Source organism: Vipera berus (assembly GCF_964194415.1).
Source record: "Vipera berus genome assembly, chromosome: 6".
NCBI lineage: Eukaryota > Metazoa > Chordata > Lepidosauria > Squamata > Viperidae > Vipera > Vipera berus.
Genome location: NC_138208.1, coordinates 47,484,992 through 47,505,676, shown reverse-complemented (window position 1 = coordinate 47,505,676; position 20,685 = coordinate 47,484,992). Strand labels below are relative to the sequence as shown.

Genomic DNA, 20,685 nt, shown 5'->3' with positions numbered 1-20,685 from the left:
AACATCTGATGGGCAGGCAGCAGCATTCCCGCTGGAGGCTCCAGCTGGGGACCCTGGCAAATTCCCTAGCCTTTCAGATCACTTAAGGATGGCAGAAGTCATTTAATGAATCAAGGCAAACAGTAAGTCCGATCTGCGTTCATTCAGTGACCCGGCTGATTCGCTTAATGAGTGTATTTCAAAAATGTCATAAATATGAGTCCAATTCATTTTACAAAATTTAGACTTACGACCCTAATGGGAAAGCTCCATTAGGGTCATAGCTTGAGGACTACCTGTAAATCATGGAGATAATAACTATTCATCGCCTTTACTTTCATCTATTCCTTCCCCACCCTTCATCAATGCATTATTTATAAGATCTTCTACATTTCTAATACATTCAAAATGAAAACACAAAGAGTTTGGCAATCCTGATTTAAAAAGTGCACTCTCAACATGTGCAATTTCATTAACTCAGTTCATACCACCTGTGGAAGAACAAGTTATGTAAGACAGGAGAAGAAACACCTTTTTTTCTGCCCCTTTGAAATGGCCCCTCCTATCTATGCTAGTAGCAGAGGTAAGATAAAAGAATGGAATTTAGAGCTCAAAAAGAATGGAGACTCACCCCCCCACAAACACCCATCCCCTGCTTTTCAAGCAAGAGAATGAAAAGAGCTGAAAATCTTCCTTTGAAGAAAAGTAGAATTGTGCTGCAAGCTAGAGAGAAAACTAAAGCTTCAGTTATGAAAAGGGCCTGATTGAAGCTAGAGTAGGAGCATGGCTTGAAAAGACTTGTGCCAGATTTGGCAGAGAAGGCTAGAAGAGGCTTGGTGGGTGACTGCCAAAAATGTCCTAAGGCACTAAGCAGTGTTGCAATTGAAGCCCACTAAAATTGACCACCAGCAGACTAGTGTACGATTGCATAAGCATCATTATTCAAAGCATAAAAAAGGAATCAGAAACAGATAAGCAAAAGCATTCCAAAAAAAGGAAACAACTAAATTACCAATGTCATGCACTATATTTCTCCCTACCTTTTGACTCTTTTGATCCTAAACAATCTTCGTTTCTACCACATCAATCCATAATTACATAATAATACAAAATTAATTATCTTAAGTGTTGATTTCCCCATGAAACAAATACCTATATGCTGACTAAAAAAATACACTTACTGTGTGGCTTTGACAATATCCCATGTGCTGTAATCATCAATGTGGCTTTTGCGGCCAAGAGATTCATTATATCCATGGTTGTAGTGAACTTGAGATTTGATTTCCTGTAAAGAAGCAGTTTTATTAAACTATTTAAAATATATTAAAATCTCTAGAACAGAAGAGTGTAAGTTCCGCTAAATCAGACTGCCGATCCATTTAGTTCAATATACTCTTTTCCACTATAGCTCATATCCCTAGACCGAGTATGGGCAGTTTTTGCAATTCAACTTTCCAGACTTCTAGAGCAGTGCTTTTCAACCCGTATTTTGGCACCTGGCAGGTGGTATACGTACCACAGGTTGAAAAGCACTGGGGGGAAAAAAAGTGTAGAAAAAATGTGTAAAAGTGTAGTGGGGGGATGAGCTAAACCCTTTGGGAGTCAGTTGGAGCTGCGGTGTTGCCAGGGCTCTGCTGAGCGCCCAGGATCTGGGTGGGGTTCCAACTCACTGGTGTTTCCAGGAGCAAAGCGTAGACTGGGGGACAGGACTCAGCTGGAGTTGCACCGAAGAGAAAAGGAGGAGGGGGGGAGAGAGAGGAGAAGATATAAAAGGAGGAAAGGAAAGGGAGAGAATAAAAAAAGACAACAGGGAAAGAGAAGGGGACAGAGAAAGAGAGATGGAGCAGCAAGCAGCCTGGGGGAGAGGAGTCAGCTGGAGTTGCACCAAAGAGAAAAGCAGGAGGAGGGGGAGAAGAGAGAGGATATAAAAGGAGGAGGTTTTGGTGGGAAAGGGAGAGAATAAAAAAGACAACAAGGAAAAAGAAGGAGACAGAGAAAGAGAGACAGTGCAGCAGGCAGCCTGGAGGAGAGCAATCAGCTGGAGTTGCACTGAAGAGAAAAGGAGGAAGGAGGAAAAGGAGGAGGTTTTGGTGGGGAAGGGAGAGGAAAAAAAGGTGACAGGGAAGGAGAAGAGGATGGAGAAAGAGAAACGGAGGAGAGGCTTCTTTGAGACAAGCAGAGGGAGAGAAAGGGATAGCACAATGCAAAGATTAATGTCCGAGAAACAGGCACAAGTTTCCCATTAAAAGTGTCCTCAGTGGGTGTACAGATAGTCCTCAACCTACAAACACAATTGAGCCCAAAATTTATGTTGCTAAGGGAGAAATTTGTTAAGAGTTTTCTTGCCACATTTGTTAAGTGAATCACTGCAGTTAGCAACACAGTTGTTAAGTGAATCTGGTTTCCCATATTGACGTTGCTTGCCAGAAGGTTGCAAAAGGGGATCACATGACTCTGAAACATTGTGACCATTATAAATATGAATCAGTTGCTAAGCGTCCGCATGTAAATCATGTGACCCTGGGGATGCTGCAACAATTGTGTGAAAAATGGACCTGTCACTTTTCCAGTGCCGTTGTAACAGTCACTAATCGAACTGTTGTAAGTCAAGGACTACCAGTACTTTTATCACTTCTTTCCTTTTTTTGGGTCATCAAGTTTTTGACACCTTGCTAGGTGACTCGTGGTATTCAAATATTGCCATATCCTAAAAGTGGTACAATCTGTGAAAATGCTGAAAAACACTGTTCTTCTAGAGCAGGGCTTTTCAACCAGTGGTACAGGTACCACCTGTGGTACATTGGCACCTGGCAGGTGGTACGAGACCATCCTAGAAAAGTGGTAGCGGGGGAGGGGAATGAGCTGAACCGGTGGCAGCACCGCACAAGCCTGAGCAAGAGATGGCTGGAGCTGCAGGGCTGTCAAGACTTGGTGGAAGCGCCAGGATCAGTGCCAGGCTCCAGCTGGAGCTCGGCGCTGATCCTGGCGCTTCTGAGCCCAGAAGAAGCGCCGATCAGCTGGAATGTTGCAGCATCTCCAGGGTCTTGTGATTTACATTCAGATGCTTGGCAACTGATTCATATTTATGACGGTCACAGTGTCTCAGGGTCATGTGAAGTGACCAAAACCTGCTGCAACCACCCAGCAGAGGGGGGGAATAAAAAACAAACACACTCCCACCCCTGCCCCACTGCCAATCTTCAACAGAAATGCTTACAACAATGAAAACCTCAGATAGGAGGAAGAGCGCTGCTCGGATGTGGCTTGGGGGGAACTTTTTTCAGTGCCATTGTAACTTCGAACAGTCACTAAGCGAACTGTTGTAAGTTGAGGACTACCTGTACTTCATCACTTTTTTCCTTTTTTTTTGGTCATCAAGTTTTTGACACCTTGCTAGGCGACTGGTGGTACTTGGATGTTGCCATATCCTAAAAGTGGTACAATGGGTGAAAAGGTTGACAAGCTCTGTTCTAGAGGACCAAAGAATGCCTCAAAGACAGACCATTTTTCTTCTATTTTTAAAAGATTAATAAAAGTGGGAATAAACAAATTGCTCCCATTGCCATCCTTATGACCTCCCCCCGCCTTAAAACAGCCTGAAATTATACAGCATAAATGTGACCGTATTACTCTGGAGTTTCAGATGCATGATTTTGGACTGATTTGGGGGTAATTTAAATAGGTTGAGATAGAAGTCATTTTCTTTCTGAGAGCATCTTGGTCCCGGTCCTGTCTTCTAATTTAAAAACAAACAAACTGCTGAAATTATGTAATCTCATGATGCCATAAATTGAGCTCTGGGAAGCTACATGTAGTTTGTGGGGCACTGATTACCACCTTCTTCCAAACAGATTACAATCTGGATGAGAGTAACAATCCTCTTTCACTATTAATCCCCAAATGATATTCAGGCACATTTCCTCTAATTCTGTGGTTTCCATATGGCTATTGTAAGATTCCTCTCAAAGCCAGGAAGCACTCACATCAACAATTGAGCAAAAATTGCACATTAGTTTCAGTGTAGCTTACTTTGATGTAACCATTGTTTTATTTATATCCATATATATGCTGTCTGTATTAATAACTCTAGTTAGTTACCGTACTAGCTACTGTACAAATAGACGTACAAATAAAATAATTACTTTAAAACATGATCATGAAAAGAGGGATGAAAAGATACACAATTCTTTTGCTTAATATTATTAGACATATACGCAGCATTTCATTCAACAATTCAAGCAGCATACAGTGGTCCCGCTTTTCTTATTTTTTTTCCTCAAAGCAACATTCCTGTAAGGTAGATTGGGCCAAGACACGGGTCGGCAACCCACGGCTCCGGAGCCGCATGCGGCTCTTTCAGCCCTCTCCTGTGGCTCCCAGTTCTCCGCCATGTGCAGTCCAAAAAAAAAAAAAAAGTGGGACTAAAAAAATTCAACCAATCAATTCAAACTTCTCATAGAAAAAAAAACTTGTGAAGCTTGACTTGATTGGTTGAAGTTCGTTGGTTTGTGGGACTGCCCACAAACCTCTTTTCTTCCTCGGACTGCACATGGCGGCAACGGAGGAAGAGACAGGAGGACTGCTGGAAAGGTGAGTAGGTCGGTCAGATGGGGCGCGCCGGGGAGGGGGAGTTCTGTGTGTGTGTGTGTGTGTGCGCATGCGCGTACACGTGGCGCCTCCAAATCCGTTCATTGCCAAGGTTTCTTCCCAGTGAGGAGGGTCCGCTAGAAAGAAGGGATTTAGCAATTTAGTTGGTCAGCCCACAAGTTTTCTCTTACCAGTTTTGCTGGATGAGGAAAGACGCAATCTCCTTTCCCGATCTGTACCCTCCCTAATACCCACTGGGCACCACTGTGTCCGTTAGAAGGAAAGAAACCAATAGCCACCCCTTTCACGTTCCTCCTTCCAAGCAGGGAACCTTTTGGGGGAGGAAAGGGTGAATCAAACGCACCCCTCCCCCAACCATTCCTTGCAGAAGAAACTAAGACTGATCAGATGCATTTGTTAGGAAGTGGCCCCTCTATTCTGGAGAGCCAGCAGGGCCCCTGCTTCGCTTTTCCTACATCAGCAGGCCTGGCACTCCCTTAGCCTGGAAAAAGAAGAGTAAAAAACTCAAAAAGATGGTTCTTGCTAGCGGCAGGAAGCTGTGAAGGTTGGTGACTTGGGAGAAATGGCCGGGGGGAAGATGGTGTCGGAGGAAAGGGATAAAAGGAAAGCTTTTATCTCGCTCTCTCAATCACTCACACGTTCCTCGCAAAAGTTTCTCTTGCTCTCATTTTCTCTCATTTTGCTCTAAAAAGCCTCTTTCACACTCTCATTCACTCACACTTTGCTCGAAAATGCTTCTCTCTCGCTCTCATTCACTCACCAACTCGAGAAGCCAGCCGCGGCGCCTCCATTGACTTCCATGGGGACGCTTGGCGATGAAGGGACCGATTAAAACTGCTCCCTGTAGTGCTGCTATTGCTAAATTTTTCATTTGCTGCTTGGAACCGGAGAATCCCCGGATGCCACTGCTGGGGGTGGAGGAGGCTGCCCGGGTTCAGCCGTAGCGGACGCCAACGACAGTAGCAGTGGAGGCAGTGGCTGGAGGTCTGCTGCATCTCCGTCAGCCTCCGCCTCCACTGCAGAAACAAATCCCCGTGCCGGCCCCCATGGTAGCAGCGAGCCTCAAGGACCGGGCAATTGCTCCACCGCCGGCGGCTGCTGTTGGGGAGGCCTAGTGCGCTCGCCGAGACACTGGAGCGTCTTTGGCGGCTGTGGCGGCAGAAGCAGCAACTCCTGCCTGCCGGGCGGAAGAAACAGGTAGGTGGCAGTGGCGGCTGCTGTTGCGGCAGCTTAGTGCCCTTGCTGAGACACTGGAGGTGCTCCAGGCCTGGTGTGGGAGCCGCCGCACTCGTCTTTAGCGGCTGTGGCGGCAGGAGCAGCAGTGTGTCCGGGCAACACCGCCTGGTACTTAGAGGGGCGGGAGCTGCCAGGGCATCGCCCATGCCCGCTTGCCGAGTACTGCCTGCTGGGCACTAGCTGCCCCAACAGCCGCCACCGCCTTCCTGTTTCTTCTGCCCAGCAGGCAGGCGTTGCTGCTCCTGCCGCCACAACCGCCAAAGACGGGGAGCGTGGTGGCTCCCACACCGGGCCTGGAGCAACTCCAGTATCTCGGCAAGGGCACTAAGCTGCTGCAACAGCAGCCTCCACTGCCACCGCCTTCCTGTTTCTTCCGCCCGGCAGGCACGCGCTGGTGCTCCTGGAGAAATCCTTTGGAGCCACTCACCCTGCCTCTTCCTCTCCCCATCCCGGCATCTTCCACCCCTTGCGCCCCTCCGTGCAATTTTGCATTCCTTTCCCTCCGGCTCCTGCATCCATGTCTGTCATCAGCAAACCGGAACCGGTTCCATCACACATAAAAAAAATGGCAACCGCGCACGTCCGCACATGCGCAAGAAAGCGGCAGCTCTGCAAACGGGCCGCGGCAGCTTTCCAACAAGTGGTGCCGCTGCCCATTCTGAGAGGTGCGCGCGCACCTCTCCGAACGAGCGGAGGTGCACGCGCACCTCCCCAAAGCCCTATCAACCATTTTATGGCTGGCGACGAGCGGGAATGCAGCTGGAGTGTGGAAAGCAGCTTTGCAACTGACAAAAATATTCCCCAGTAACCGAAGCGCTGTGAACCGCAGTCCCCGACACTATTAACATGCAACCAGTGTGGGTGCAACTACTGCCCTTCCCCCTCTCCCCACCCCGTATCGCGGATCTCTTTTCCTTGGCGGAGTTATCTTGGGAGTTGCTGCAAGCAGCAAATCTTTTTAAGATGTTTCTGACAGAGGCTTGAGAGTGGGGATGGGGAGAGGAGCTACACCTGGGTGGTTGGGAATTATTTTCTCCTTTATTCAGAATTACGGATCCATTTACTTCCAGCACCGGATCAGTGGTGCCACCGCCGTTGCCATGACAGCAGGAGGGGCAGGGCCCCCGCAATTTACAACCCCCCCTTCCCCACCCAAACGAGCAGCCCCAGGAAAGTGGCTTCGGGACTTCTTTTTCTTGCTTCTAAGTGTAGGCACCAATCTGGGAAAAGTAACGCGCGTGTCTTTCTCGTCTCCCGCCACGCCTCCCATTGGCGTCTGCTACGGCATAGGAAAAGCAAAGTTAGCTGGGGCGGTTCCCCGCGGCGGAGAGATTCTTGAACAGGACTCGTTTCCGGCGGAGGGATCCAGGCAGGCTACAGGTGCCGCGGCCCATCTTGGCTCCTCTCGGGGAGGGGGGAGGCGGCTGTATAGCCGGCACCATGGACGAGACCTACGACGTGATCGTGCTGGGCACCGGCTTGACCGTGAGTCCTTTGGAGCCACTCACCCTGCCTCTTCCTCTCCCCATCCCGGCATCTTCCACCCCTTGCGCCCCTCCGTGCAATTTTGCATTCCTTTCCCTCCGGCTCCTGCATCCATGTCTGTCATCAGCAAACCGGAACCGGTTCCATCACACATAAAAAAAATGGCAACCGCGCACGTCCGCACATGCGCAAGAAAAACCCATTTTGTGCATGCGCAAAACATTTTTTGCGCATGCGCGTGCATGGACACACGCACGCGGCTCCCACCTTTTTTTATGTGTGATGGAACCGGTTCCCAGTGGCTCTTTTCCTTTTTCAGGTTGCCGACCCCTGAACTAGACTAACTGTACTATGCTTTGTGCCTGCTAATTATTTATAAACTTCCCAGATGTACCCCATTTACAGTGGAAATATTTTTATAATCCAGTTTTAGTTACTCACTCTGAATGCTTTCAAGTTCAAAAATTTAACAAGGAAATCCCAGCTTAAAGATCCAATACAGATGAATGAATCCTTCAAAATGAGAATTCTAAAGTCTAGTAACCAACTACAACATCAAAGAGTTCCAAAGGATATACTGACACAAAACTCTTGGTAACAAGTCAGTAGAAAATAAAGCAAATTGAAATAAATCTATAGAAGAAAGAGAATTCAAACAAAACTATGCAGTTAAACCTATACAGCAGACGTGTCAAACACAAGGCCCGGGGGCCAGATCCGGCCCGCGAAGTGGTTTCATGCGGCCCGCGAAGCCATCCTGGAAACAGTGAGGGAACGGCCCCCACTGCCTTGGCCCTGAGACCCTCCTTCTGCCAGAGACCCTCAGATCTGTCCCACTCCTTCCCGGGCCCCCATAGGCACCCTTGATGCGAACGATTTAGAGCTGGCCACGCCCACCCAGTAGGCCATATGCACTCTAGCCATGCCCACCCAGTAGGCCACGCCCACCCTGGCCATACCCACCCGGCCCCCTGAGGGCAACCACGATGCTGATGTGGCCCTCAATGAAATTGAGTTTGACACCCCTGCTATACAGTTACAACATCCCCAAATTAACATACCATTAAATATTGGTATAATTAATTGGAAATATCGTTTGATCAATATGCAAAGAAGTATTGTGTTGCCTTGAGTAATTGACCTGGGACATATTTTGAAATAATTATGTGTTTAAGTCAGTATGTTTAAAATAGCTACTTATTTTTTTTAACAAATAAGACATCAATCCCAGGGGCATTCCTGATAGAATGGAGATTCCCCAACGTGTTTACAATTCTAAAACCTATCAGAATCAAAGATGCACGAAGCCAGCTATAAAATGTCTATTTTTCATGTTTGAACTCTATTGGACCATAGAAGATAATGGTTTAGATAGCATATTTTTAGATGAATATAAAAGAAAAAAGTTTATTTACATAGCTTATTATTTCTATAGAATTTAATTTAGTCACCCTGATAGCCCTGCAGGGAGAAAAGATGAAAAAGAGCTGATGACCATATTGGAATGAAGAACTAGTGAGTAGGTGGGCTCTTAATTCCTCTGAATCAGAATCAGAATAGAGCTGGAAGGTACCTTGGAGGTCTTCTAGTTCAGCCCTCTACTCAAACAGGAGACTATATATTATTTTAGACAAGTGACTTTGGACAAGGAAAGGACTTGAGATCAAAAACAAATGCTCCATACAGTTGCTCTTTGAAAGAAAATGGAAGACAATGGTATCTGGTAGATTTAGAGCAGGCATGTCAAACGTGATGTTGCGCGATGTATCGGGACTTTTCCATTGCAGGCAATGGGGTGGGCGCGGTTTCAGCGTGACACATGCGGCCTGCGGGCCGGCAGTTTGAAATGCCTGATTTAGAGTAATGGGAGTTTAGAGAATAGTCATATTTTTGCTCAAACCAAGGTTGGCACATTCAAAAGGACACTAGGTTCATATACTTCCTTTTCTAATCACTTGAAGAAATTGCTTAGGAACTGCTTTTCAGCTATTAGGAACCTTTGGATTGACAAGTCTGAGAACAACTGGTGTTTCTTCGATATTTAACAACAGAAGTTTTAAATAAAAGTTTAAGGACTTAAATAATTGTTTGGAATAAACAGCCAAAGGATGATCAGAACTTTGGTTTTGGAAAGTTGCAAGCAAACTAAGGTTCCAGATAGATATGAAATAAGATTTTGGAATTGATTATAAGAATCCCTCCCATGGTAAAATGCTTTTGTTTTGAATTATCTTAAAAACAATGGCAGAATGAGACTTTGAACACTAGACACCAGAAGGAAACCAGAAGGAACTGAAGATTGCAAATAAGAGAAGAATACTTAAATTTGACTTAATATTACAGAGGAAGCAAAATATTTTAACACTGGACATATTGAAGGATATTTTTGAACAATGAAACAAGAAGTTAATTTTAATAGTGTCTGCCTCTGTAGATTGTTTAAAATACATATGTTATGGAGGATGAGCAAGTTTTGCTAGAAAAGACTGGGACTGCCCTGAAAGCAAATTTTTAAATGACAGGCTACAAGAAGGATACAGAAAAAGATGCTACAAAGACATACAAATAACAAACCAAAAAAAATAACCTGGATAACTTCAACAAGGAGACTTGTTAAAGCTTTGAAGACTTTTGTGAGAAGTGACAAAAAAATGAAAAGAAATCAAATTCTGTGGCATTAGATCAAGATTCCTTAATGTAAAAGGAAGGAAAATAAAGTTGGTTTATTTGATCAAGGTTAAAATAGATAAGTAATCTCTGCTGATCTTTTGCTGATCAGGATTGAATGACAAGGCTTTAAGATATAAAATACATTGTTTATAGATAAGAGAAGATGGGAAAAGAGTTCACTTGTTGCATTTTAAGGTAGTAAGTTACAAAATGGTTGTAATGAAAGGGAAAATCATATACATATACATACACATACACACACATATACATATTCTTTACTATATTCTTATTTTTTCTATTTTTTTCTTGCCTGCAATTTCTATTTTCCTTTTTATTTTTAGTTTGCATTAGTTTTTATCTTTCTAATTATAATTTTCAATAAAGTTACTATTTTCTAATAGCCATCATTTCCCAAGCATCCACAATTAAATGCTTCTGTAATCCAAGCTCTAGAAATCTTTGAAAGTAAGTGAGGAGAGCGTAGGCTTGGAGAGGTAGGAAGTAAACCCAAGGTGATGGGGTGGGGAGGATAGGTGGAGGGCACTGCAGCATCCCTAGTCAGTTGTAATAGTAAATGAGAACTTTGGGACCAAGTCATAAGTACCTTTTTTTAGGGGGAGCGGGGTGTCTGCTGAAACTTTGAACAGCTAAGCGACTGGTCATAAGTTGAGGACTAGTTGTTTTTGCTAGACTCCACTGAAAACACACCATAGCACCCCATCTTGGGCCCCAGGCTCCCTATTCAAAAATTCATAAAGTAATTAACTGACTGAAAAGTGGAAAAGCCCCTAGCTGTATTATCACAGGAATTATCAAAAGGTAATAGTTTCCCCCCATTTTGGTCTCCCTTTTTCCTGACATCAACACAAAAATAACAAATACCAGGTGACTAGATCTGATCTAAAACCATTCCCATCCCTAAGAATGGCAACACAAGTCCTTCACACTTATTCTCCAGTTATTAAGTGTGCCTAGTAAGCAACATGACCACTTCACTGACTGTATTTATCATGTATATATTGGACTGGCTAGATTCTTAGCTCATGAGTAAGCAAGATTTGGGAAGGGAAAAGACAGTTCCACAATAGATATATATGCCACCTTACCATTCCTAATGGAGAAAATATACATGGACAATAATGCCCCCTACATGTAGACTTCATTCACTTAGAATCAGTTTTCAATTCTAGTCTCCCACCAGTGGCCCCACCCGTGACAACCCTGGCAAACGGGAAGAACGGGGAGTCCCCATCTCCAAGAGGCAGCTGGGACTCCGCAGCCCATATAGTTCAAGTGGGTCCGAGTGCCGTGACTGCCGGGCCAGCCCTCCAAGCAGCAGGTAGAGGAAGAGATGCGGTGGGGAAAAGCACCCAATCCAGCCTGCTAGACAAGGCGTGTGGCTATTTGCCCTGTTCCAGCCATGGAGGCTGCGGGCAAGCAAAGACAGAAAGGGCTGCAGCAAGACAGCCCAGCTGGTCACTGTCACCACCATGTTGCATCCCCTGCACGCTTGGCCCCCGTCATCCAACCTCTTCTTCCAGCGAGCACCGGCTGCCCAAGGCTCAAAAGGGTTGGCAAAGTTCCTCTGGTGGATCAGGCCCCAATGCCCACCCTGGTCCCGCCCCCTCCACTGGAAATCCCTGGATCCCCTCAGCTCCCCCTGGGCCCCCACAGGCGCCTCTGACATGAGCAATGTTAAGCTGGCCATGCCCACTCTGGCCACACCCAGTTGGCTGTGACGAACCAGCCATGAAATTGAATTTGATATCCCTGCTGTAGACCATGGTGCACGCCTGACCATAGCATCCCCCCACCTGCACTCCATAGCATATGCCTGACCATACGTGTGCAACACACCTTCCTCACCCAATTCCACTTGTACAGTGCTACAACACCCCTTCCCCTGCTTTGGTGCACTCTCATAGTGCTGCAACACCCTTTCTGCCCACCTGCCTTCCATAGTACCTGCCCATCTGCCAGAAAGCCAACCAGACTTGTGACTTCCTACAGGCATCCTCAGAGACTTTGCTTATGCAAATCTGTAAGTCATGGTTATGTGATCTCCTCTCTTAATGACTTGAGATCCTCACTTAAAGGCGGGAAAAGGGACTGCCATTACTAAGTGAGGTGATCACATGACAGCGCACTTTATCACTTAGCAATAGAATTTCCAGTCCAATTGCTGTGGTAACTCAAGAACTACCTGTACATGCCGATATCAAGCTTTCAAAGCTAAAACTGTTTCAAATGCAATACAGTGAAGCCTTCAGACATTGTTCAATTTAGGCTTTTTTACAAGTGAAAATACAAAAAATCCAGCAATTCACCAATCTAAATTACCAATTAAATCTCCAAACTAGCTGCCTAGTAATTTTCTCATACTGTATCCCATGAAACATTCATACCTCAAAGAAAAAATGAAGCACACAAATCATTACTTTTGCACTGTTTTAAGATTAGATGCCAGCTGAACCTAAAACATTCTTTCCTCTTAGGGAGGCAACCACATCTTAACTTAAAATGATTTTAATTTCTATAAGGTAATCTCCATTGAATCAAGTTCTAGCCCTGGTGACTTCAAGGTCAGCTCCATGTAGGGTTTTTTGGCAGCAATAAAAAAGCAGATTGTTTTTGACTTCTGCAAGGTTTTTTTTAAAACTGTGCAAAGTGGCCCACAGTTCTTGGCTTTGATCCAAATTATAAACTAGGTTTTACCCTTCTTAGCTTTTTGGGATCAACCAAGATTGGAAAGATATTGCCAGAAATCTGAATAATTAATTTTCCATGAATAAAAAATTATAATTATGGTCTTGTACTTTAGAAGGTGCTGAGGGCAACGGAAACTTAATTATTAGGAATCCTAGCTGACTGGGTAGATATTTAACATTTTCTTAGATATAAGTTTCCAAGCATCTAAAAGCAGAGAAGGAAGAATGACAAAATGAATATGTTACTAATGTTTCTCTCAAAAACCAGTTTTGGAAGAAGCCTCTTCAACAGCCTTTACAGGTAGACCTTGCTTAACAACCATTCGGTGACTGTTCAAAATTATTACAATGCTGAGTTGCACAACTAGTGCCCAATATTATGGAAGTTGCAACCTTTCCTCCCCTCCCCCCCCCCCGTGGTCACTTGACTGGAACGTGTTCGCACTTATGACAGGCTGCCAAAGATCACCATTTGCAATCTTCCCTGTTGACTTCCCCAGAAAGTCAATGAAGAAACTGGTAGAGAAGGTCGCAAGTCACTGCTGCCTAGCTGGTTCCTGGGGGCTGACTGAAGAAGGTCTATTGGAACTCATTTTGGAAAGAATCTTTTTAAGCCAGCCTCTTTTAGGGCAGAAGGGCTGCTTCCCAAGTTAATTTCACCCAACACAGGATGGAATACCTCCACCAAGCAGCCCTGTTGCTCTCAAAGACGCTGGCCGGAAAAGTCCAAAGCCTCAAAAACATGAGTGCCAGTGTTTATGGTGCTTGGAAGTTCTTTCTACCTTCAGAAACATTTTGTTGGCTAACTTTCCACATTACAGGTAGCTGTGCCTCACATTGGCTAGGTAGCAGAAGGTAAGAGAAAATAAATGGACCTGCATGGAGTGCAGTTGAGGCCTACTGACCCATGGCAGGTTTCCACATTACCATGGATGTTGGGCCTCCCACTCCGAGGCATCCCCATGCAGTAACTGAAGGACTGCAATGAGGGAACTGGGAATGTGGTCATTGAATGAAGTGATCCCATGGGCACTTTGCTTAATAGCCACAATGACTTACGACCCAAATTCCAGGCTCAATTGTAGCCAAGGAATACCTATCCAGTAAAACGGAGTCAATGTAAATGGAGTGCATGTATAATTTGTAAATGAAACTATCCTGTACTGGAGGTCAGCTGTTACTTCTTTTAAAAAGAGTTAACTGTAAACAACCATTACAGAAATTGGGATAAACAGCTGTTGAAATGTTTATTAAAGCCTAACTGCAAACAATTTTTCTGAAAGCACAAAACATTAACAAATATGTTTTTAGACATTGAAAGCTAATTAGCATAACTTATTCAATATAAGTTTTAACTCACTTATTAATCTTGCTTATTTGACATTATGATTATACAATTTTTAAATAGCATTGAGGTGAATGACCAGTCTTTAATCCAAACACTATATTTGGCCTGGAGAATCATACCAATTCATACTGCAGAATTCACTTTTTTAAAATATTAAAAATATCAATATTTATGATATAAATTTTATAAAAATGAAAACAAACCACTATACAGTGGTACCTTGGTACTCAACAGTTTTGAAACTCATAGAATTTGGTACTCGACACATTTTGACGTGAAAATTTTGTCCTAGTACTCATTTGTTTGGTACTCAATGCACAAGCTAGAACTTGTCGGTGTTGGCTGCCTTGTGACTCACTACATTATTTTTTACAGAAAAAATTGTTTGGTACTCATTGCACCTCCTGGAACCAATTAACTATGAGTACCAAGATACTACTGTGTATATATATTTGTGATATGTAATATCTATATCATTTATGCTTACTGAAATAACAATTATCTAGTTCTAAGCAATTAGTAATAATTTTAAAAAGAGATTGTTCGTAAGTGGTAATTTATCAACTTATATTATCTAGGATAGCATGAACTCCAAATCAGGCATAAATTGTCATACAAACATTTGTTGAGTTTATAGCTTCTTTATAATCCTTTATTTTTCTTCTCTTTGTAAATTAGGCCTCACAACTGTAGCTGCCTGTAGCATATGGAAATTGACCCCTGAAGGCTCATTGTAACAAGTAATTACTCGTGATGTCATTAAAGCTTACAGAATGCAGAATACTATGAAACTGTGATGTAGAGATGTGTGCTGGACAATATCTCTCAATGTTAAAGTCAATTATCTCCTACTGGATCTGGGTGGCACTAGGACACAATTATAAAAATTTCTGATTTGTAAAAAAATAATGTTCCAAGCATATTCCAAATATCTCTATAATTTCACAACACATAAACTAAGGATTCAAAACAATCTCTTCTATTCCACAATTCCTGTATATTAGTGAACAGAATTGCTATATTCTAACAATATAAAATATAACATAGTTTTCTAAATATGTTATGATTCTGGAATTATTGTGAATATTTTCATCACAGTATGATTAAAGTGTCCACAATCCATTGGCCTGCACTATTTTCATTGAGAGACAATACAATTTTGAATATGTATTTTCAGAAATAAGTATGACTGAATTTCATAAGACTTATTTAAAATACAGAATTGCAAGTTGCAAAATAAAGATTTTGAAATTTAAATTACTGTCTTGAATAAAACTTGAAACTGTCGAAGAAAAATATATTCCACAAACACTCCTTGATATTTGGCACAGTTTTTAATGACGGAATATCATTTTAATGTGCAGAAGCATGTCCTTCCTCACAGTAGGAGGGGAAAAAGCTAAAAATAACAAGAAAAAAGTTTTGCATTTACCATATTGTAAAAGCAACTGCTAGATCCTAAAGAATCTCTGAGAGCTAAAATCAAGTTTCAAATTAACTTATCAGTGAAGGCTTTTCTAAATATATGCATGCAAAAACTATTACAGTGTTCTGTTAGCACAATCCATAGGTATCAATATTGGAAGGAATGGGGCTATCTTGCAGGATGCAATGAAGAGCAGATGTTTTAATTGTATATGACATATGTTCTGGAAGAAACAGAAAAATAATTTGCTGATGTTTTATTATTTAAGCATACATATCTGCAGGCAACTGGATACGGGTAACAAAATATCATCCATTATTTGCTCATTATATAATCATCTTTATAACAAAAAATATATGGGATAAAATGCCCCAAGAGGTCACTGTTTCCCAATAACTGATTTTGAAAAAACAGGTAAGTTTTTCTAATTTCTAGATAAAAATCCATCAACGAATATTTTTTGCTATATACTTTAAATCATACTTATGAAAACATAGATCAAGACATAACACCACCAGGTCTCATCTGTATGTGTAACATTAGAAGAAAGTAGATCAATAATCAGAGAATGTTTTTAAAGTGAAACTTTAAAGTTTCAGAACCTCCAAGAGCACCACAGATAAGGAACAACCCCATCCATAGTGCCCCATATACACCTTTGAGAGAACAGAGGCGCTTTCACACTTTCGGACACCAAAGAAAAAGGTAACTCCGGGGGAACGCAAGCTTACAATAGTCACCTCAACCAACTTCCTTTCACTTCTGCATGAAGAAGCGAATAAAAAGGGGAATGGCTGGAAAGAAAAGGTTTCTACGCCCAATTCCCTTCATCTTATAACCCAGCAAGAATCCCGGCCGCTTGCTTCTCTCTCTCTCTCTCTCTCTCTCTCTGACAATTCTTCCCGTGCCTCAGGGCCATCCTCCGCCCCCGCCCGAGAAGGGAGTGTCAAGGAAGGCGGTGGCAGCCGCCAGTGTCTACTCCTCCCCCGTCGTTCGCTCGACCGGCTCCTTCTTTCTCAACTGGGGCTGAAAAATAGCCGAAAACCCGTAGGGCCTCACCTCCGAGTGCAAAACAGGAACGCAGCCTGCTTCTTTTTCGTACTCATTTAGAGGCGCCGCCATCTTGGTGCGAACGCACTGCCTGCTGCATGCCGGGTAACGCGCTCCCTCACGACCTCTCTCTCTCTCTCTCTCTCTCTCTCTCTCTCTCTGTGCGCGAGGGGAGGGGAGGGGAGGGGAGGATTGGAGTGGGCAGCGCCAGCCCGTCCGGGAGGAAGGCGAGCCGCGGATTGGATGAGCGACTGGAATCGGAGCCCCCTAGCAGACATCACAAAATTCCCAGGCCACTTCCGCGGAGAGTATGGGATCGATGTATTTGCTCTCGTAAATGCTTTTATCTTGATCCCAATTGATCCCAACTGATCGAATGCTAGGAAGATGGGGCAGAGGGAAACAGATAGATAATTATCCGGGACAAACTCAGGTTATCCTTCCTTATCTATTAGATCCACTGGAGAAGAGCCTAATGCTGGGAAAGGTTGAGGGCAAGAGAAGAAGGGGACGACAGAGGATGAGGTGGCTGGATGGAGTCACTGAAGCAGTAGGCGTGAGCTTAAATGGACTCCAGAAGATAGGAAGGCCCGGAGGAACGTTGTCCATAGGGTCGCGATGGGTCGGACACGACTTCGCAGCTAACAACAACATCTGTTAGATCGGGCCGTTTTCCCCAACTCCTGTCAATCTGCTGGACGGGAACAGGGCACTGGCGGATTCGAGATGGGTACAATTCCGAGTGGAGAAAGGGCATTGCTTGAAAAGTGAGTTAGAGTGCTTCAGTTTGGCAAGCCACCCAAAATCATACTCTGGCTGTGTTCACATAACCCACTATGAATTATGAAAGCCAGAATTGGTAGGGTTTGCATTATAAATGAAGCCATAAACCATACTTCACAAACTATGTCTTTTGGATACAAACAAGCAAGTTTAAGGTAGGTTAATGTGTGGCGCAAAAGCCTCTTGAATGCAGAATTAGAATTCCACATTTAAATGTAGTTTTACATTGTTTTGCTCTCTGTGCATCACTGGTGGGATGAGGGGCTGGATTTATTAAAGTATAATTTACATAGGGCTAGGGAAGGCACTGCTCCAACATTTAATAATTTAGTTAATTTTCAAATTTCACCACCTATTATATATATGACATTTTCGGAAGGCTTCCTAAAATCTAGTCAATAATATGTAATAGATATATTACCCCAATTCTATTGTTAAGCTTTGATGATTTAGTAATGGAACTGCTAATCAAAGCAGGGTTATGGAGGATGCCTCCGCCCACTTTATAATCAAAAGGGGGGGGGGAGAATTGAGAAGCCTGAAGGCAGCTCAGAGTGTCCTAGAGTTGGAAAAGATGTTAGAGATAGGATTATAAATACATCTAGGACTATGGAAGGCAAGTATCAACAAATTATAGGTACACTGCTATATTAACTGAGTTTACATATGCTGAGGCAGATTAACTTCCTCATTTTAGTTGTTAGAAATAGTCCTATGGTTGCAGTTTGTTTTACTCTTTCCAACCCAATATAAAACTGCGTACAAATTATGTAAAGGGACCTTAGTAAATCCTGCTTGTTTCTTTGCGTCTTCGGATACAGAATGAGATTATATTTTGTGTACTGTAGTGTGGGAACCCAACAAAGAAAGATTTAAGTTCAAAAACGAGCCAGGTCCAGTGGGGAGCTACAGAGAAGAGTATTTTAGAATAAATTCTCTCAAAGCAATCCATTCTAAACTCTCTTTCTTCCTGGTTCTGTGATTGGAAAGGGACATAATATTCATAAAATCATAGGGCTGGAAGGGACTTTGGAGGTCTAGTCTAACCCCCTCACGTGGCAGAAGTCTTTATACTATCCCTGACAAAAGGTTGTTTAATTGCTTAAATGTTAAGGGGTTTGGGGGGGGAGGAAATAGAAGACATATTCTATATGTTTTTACTCAATTTCAATTAATTATTTAGAAATGTAAAAAGGCTTAGAACCAGTCATTTTTTCTGTTTGCCAGCAGAATAACTTTCAAAAACATCTGGACCAAATTTGGAAGGGTTGTGGGGAGAAGCCAGTAGAAAAAAGTTAAAAGTGGGCCAGATCCACCAGGTGGTGCAAAAAAAAAAAAAGCGCCACCGCAGCAGTGAAAGAGGCACTTGAACAGCAGCGCAGAATGTTGTTATTCTGTTGTATGCTCCCTCCCCTTGTCATGTGACCAACAGCAATGTTATTATTAAGGACTGGAAAGAATTCCAGAGTCTGAGCTCTGTATGCTTTCCCTATCTTATTATTCTTTCCAACCAAACGGGATGTGAGAAATCAATTTTATTTAATAAAAGGATAATAGTACTTTTAAAGGAGAACCAGTCTCTGTGCGGCTGTCTGTAGCAAGATAGCTCCTAAAATAGGAATGGAAATATTTGAGGGGCAAAAGAAAGATAAAGGTTTAAACCAGGCTGTGGGGGGGGGGGAATCTGTGCATAGATGTGTGAGAGGCAGTTGGGCAGCAGCTTAGCAATCAATCAGCAAACCAATCCCAGATGGGGTTCAGATAAACTATCCTCATAATACAGCTATAAAAAAATAGCGATATAGTGGTATCTACATGTATAATGGAATTGGTATTGTTCTCTCCTCTTTATTAATAGGATTAATAAAAGTATTCTATTTTCAAGCAGTCATACAATTATTGCATATTTTCTTAAAATAGGAAATTGTGAAACTAATTTTTAATGGTCAGATTAGCACTATAAACAGTGTCTGCATTTGACACATTGCAGTTATTGTAATTCTTTCAGAGTGGCTTCACTGGCTTTTGTATGAGAGTTCTGTGTTCTTGAATGCCTGTTTCTAGTCCAACTTATCAAGAGACATCAGACAGCATACTGCTGCCCACTTGTCTGTGATACTGAGTGCTAAGTATATCAGAAGAAACATAATGAATGAAGTGGGAATAAGGCAGTTAACAATTGTGTTAGATCAGAGGTAAGCAACCCAAAACACTCAAAAGAGCCACTTGGACCCGTTTCCCACTGAAAACACTGGGAGCCGCAAAACCCTTTTGACATCTAAAATGAAGATAACACTGCATATATTGTTTTTTACCTTTATGCTATGTATAAAAAAACTATAGTGTGCTGCATTTATGAAATCAGTGAACTGCTAGAAAGAAAATAAATATTTATTTCTGTATGCAACAAAAGCATTTCGAACTCCAAAAAAAAGACTCTGGGTTGAAGGTTACTTTCAAATAAAATACTCAAATGTCTATTTGAGTCCTCCTCGTATTGACGAAATAAAAAGCCAGTGCAAACTATAAAAACTACAAACAGAAAAATGGAAAAGAAAAAAATTTCAGGGGAGGGGGGAGAAAAGAACAGGAGAAAGAGGGGGGAAAAAACCTTTTTCCATCACAACAGGTAAAAACAATTTTAGTAGCTTATCTACCATCTTTAAATACAGCATAATTATTCCCATATCTCACCTCTTAATTAAAAAAACATCAAAATATTTCATTAAACGTTCTTTACTAAACGTCCAGTAAGGACAACCACATATATTATTATTATTATTATTATTATTATTATTATTATTATTATTATTATTATTATTATTATTATTATTATTATTATATATTCATATTTTCTCTCTCCCCACTACCTCCCTCCCCCTCCCTCCCTTTCTCTCTCCCTCTTTCTGCCCTTGGTCTGCCAGTCCTCTTGCCCCAGTGTGTTTGTGTGTTGTGTGTGTGAGAGAGGCACTTGTGCTTCACTTCTCTCTCTTTCTGCCCTTAGTCTGCCAGTCCTCTTCCCCCACTGCGTGTTTGTGTGTTGTGTGTGAGAGAGAGGCACTTGCACTTCACTTCTCTCTTTCTGCCCTTGGTCTGCCAGTCCTCTTCCCCCACTTTGTGTGTTGTGAGTGAGAGAGAGACAGAGGCACTTGCACTTCCCTTCTCTCTCTCTCTCTCTCCCTCTCTTTCTGCCCTTAGTCTGCCAGTCCTCTTCCCCCACTGTGTTTGTGTGTTGTGTGTGAGAGAGAGGCACTTGCACTTCACTTCTCTCTTTCTGCCCTTGGTCTGCCAGTCCTCTTCCCCCACTTTGTGTGTTGTGTGTGAGAGAGAGACAGAGGCACTTGCACTTCCCTTCTCTCTCTCTCTCTCTCCCTGTCTTTCTGCCCTTGGTC

The 20,685-nt window shown here is 42.9% G+C and overlaps 1 protein-coding gene across 2 annotated transcripts in view; it reads right to left on the bottom strand.

The window, feature by feature from the left end:
* ZDHHC17 (zDHHC palmitoyltransferase 17) overlaps nucleotides 1–16,653 on the bottom strand; it is a 65,561-nt gene extending 48,908 nt beyond the window's left edge. Inside the window, exons 1-2 of one of the 2 annotated variants that reach the window (XM_081331559.1) lie at nucleotides 16,520–16,653; nucleotides 1,161–1,264 (exon numbers count right to left, since the gene is read on the bottom strand). In XM_081331559.1, the coding sequence (XP_081187685.1) occupies nucleotides 1,161–1,264; nucleotides 16,520–16,582 (167 nt within the window). In that variant the 5' untranslated portion in view covers nucleotides 16,583–16,653. The remainder of the gene's footprint in view (nucleotides 1–1,160; nucleotides 1,265–16,519) is intronic. The other variant, XM_081331558.1, reaches the window with a different exon arrangement.
* Between the last annotated feature and the right edge of the window lie 4,032 nt (nucleotides 16,654–20,685).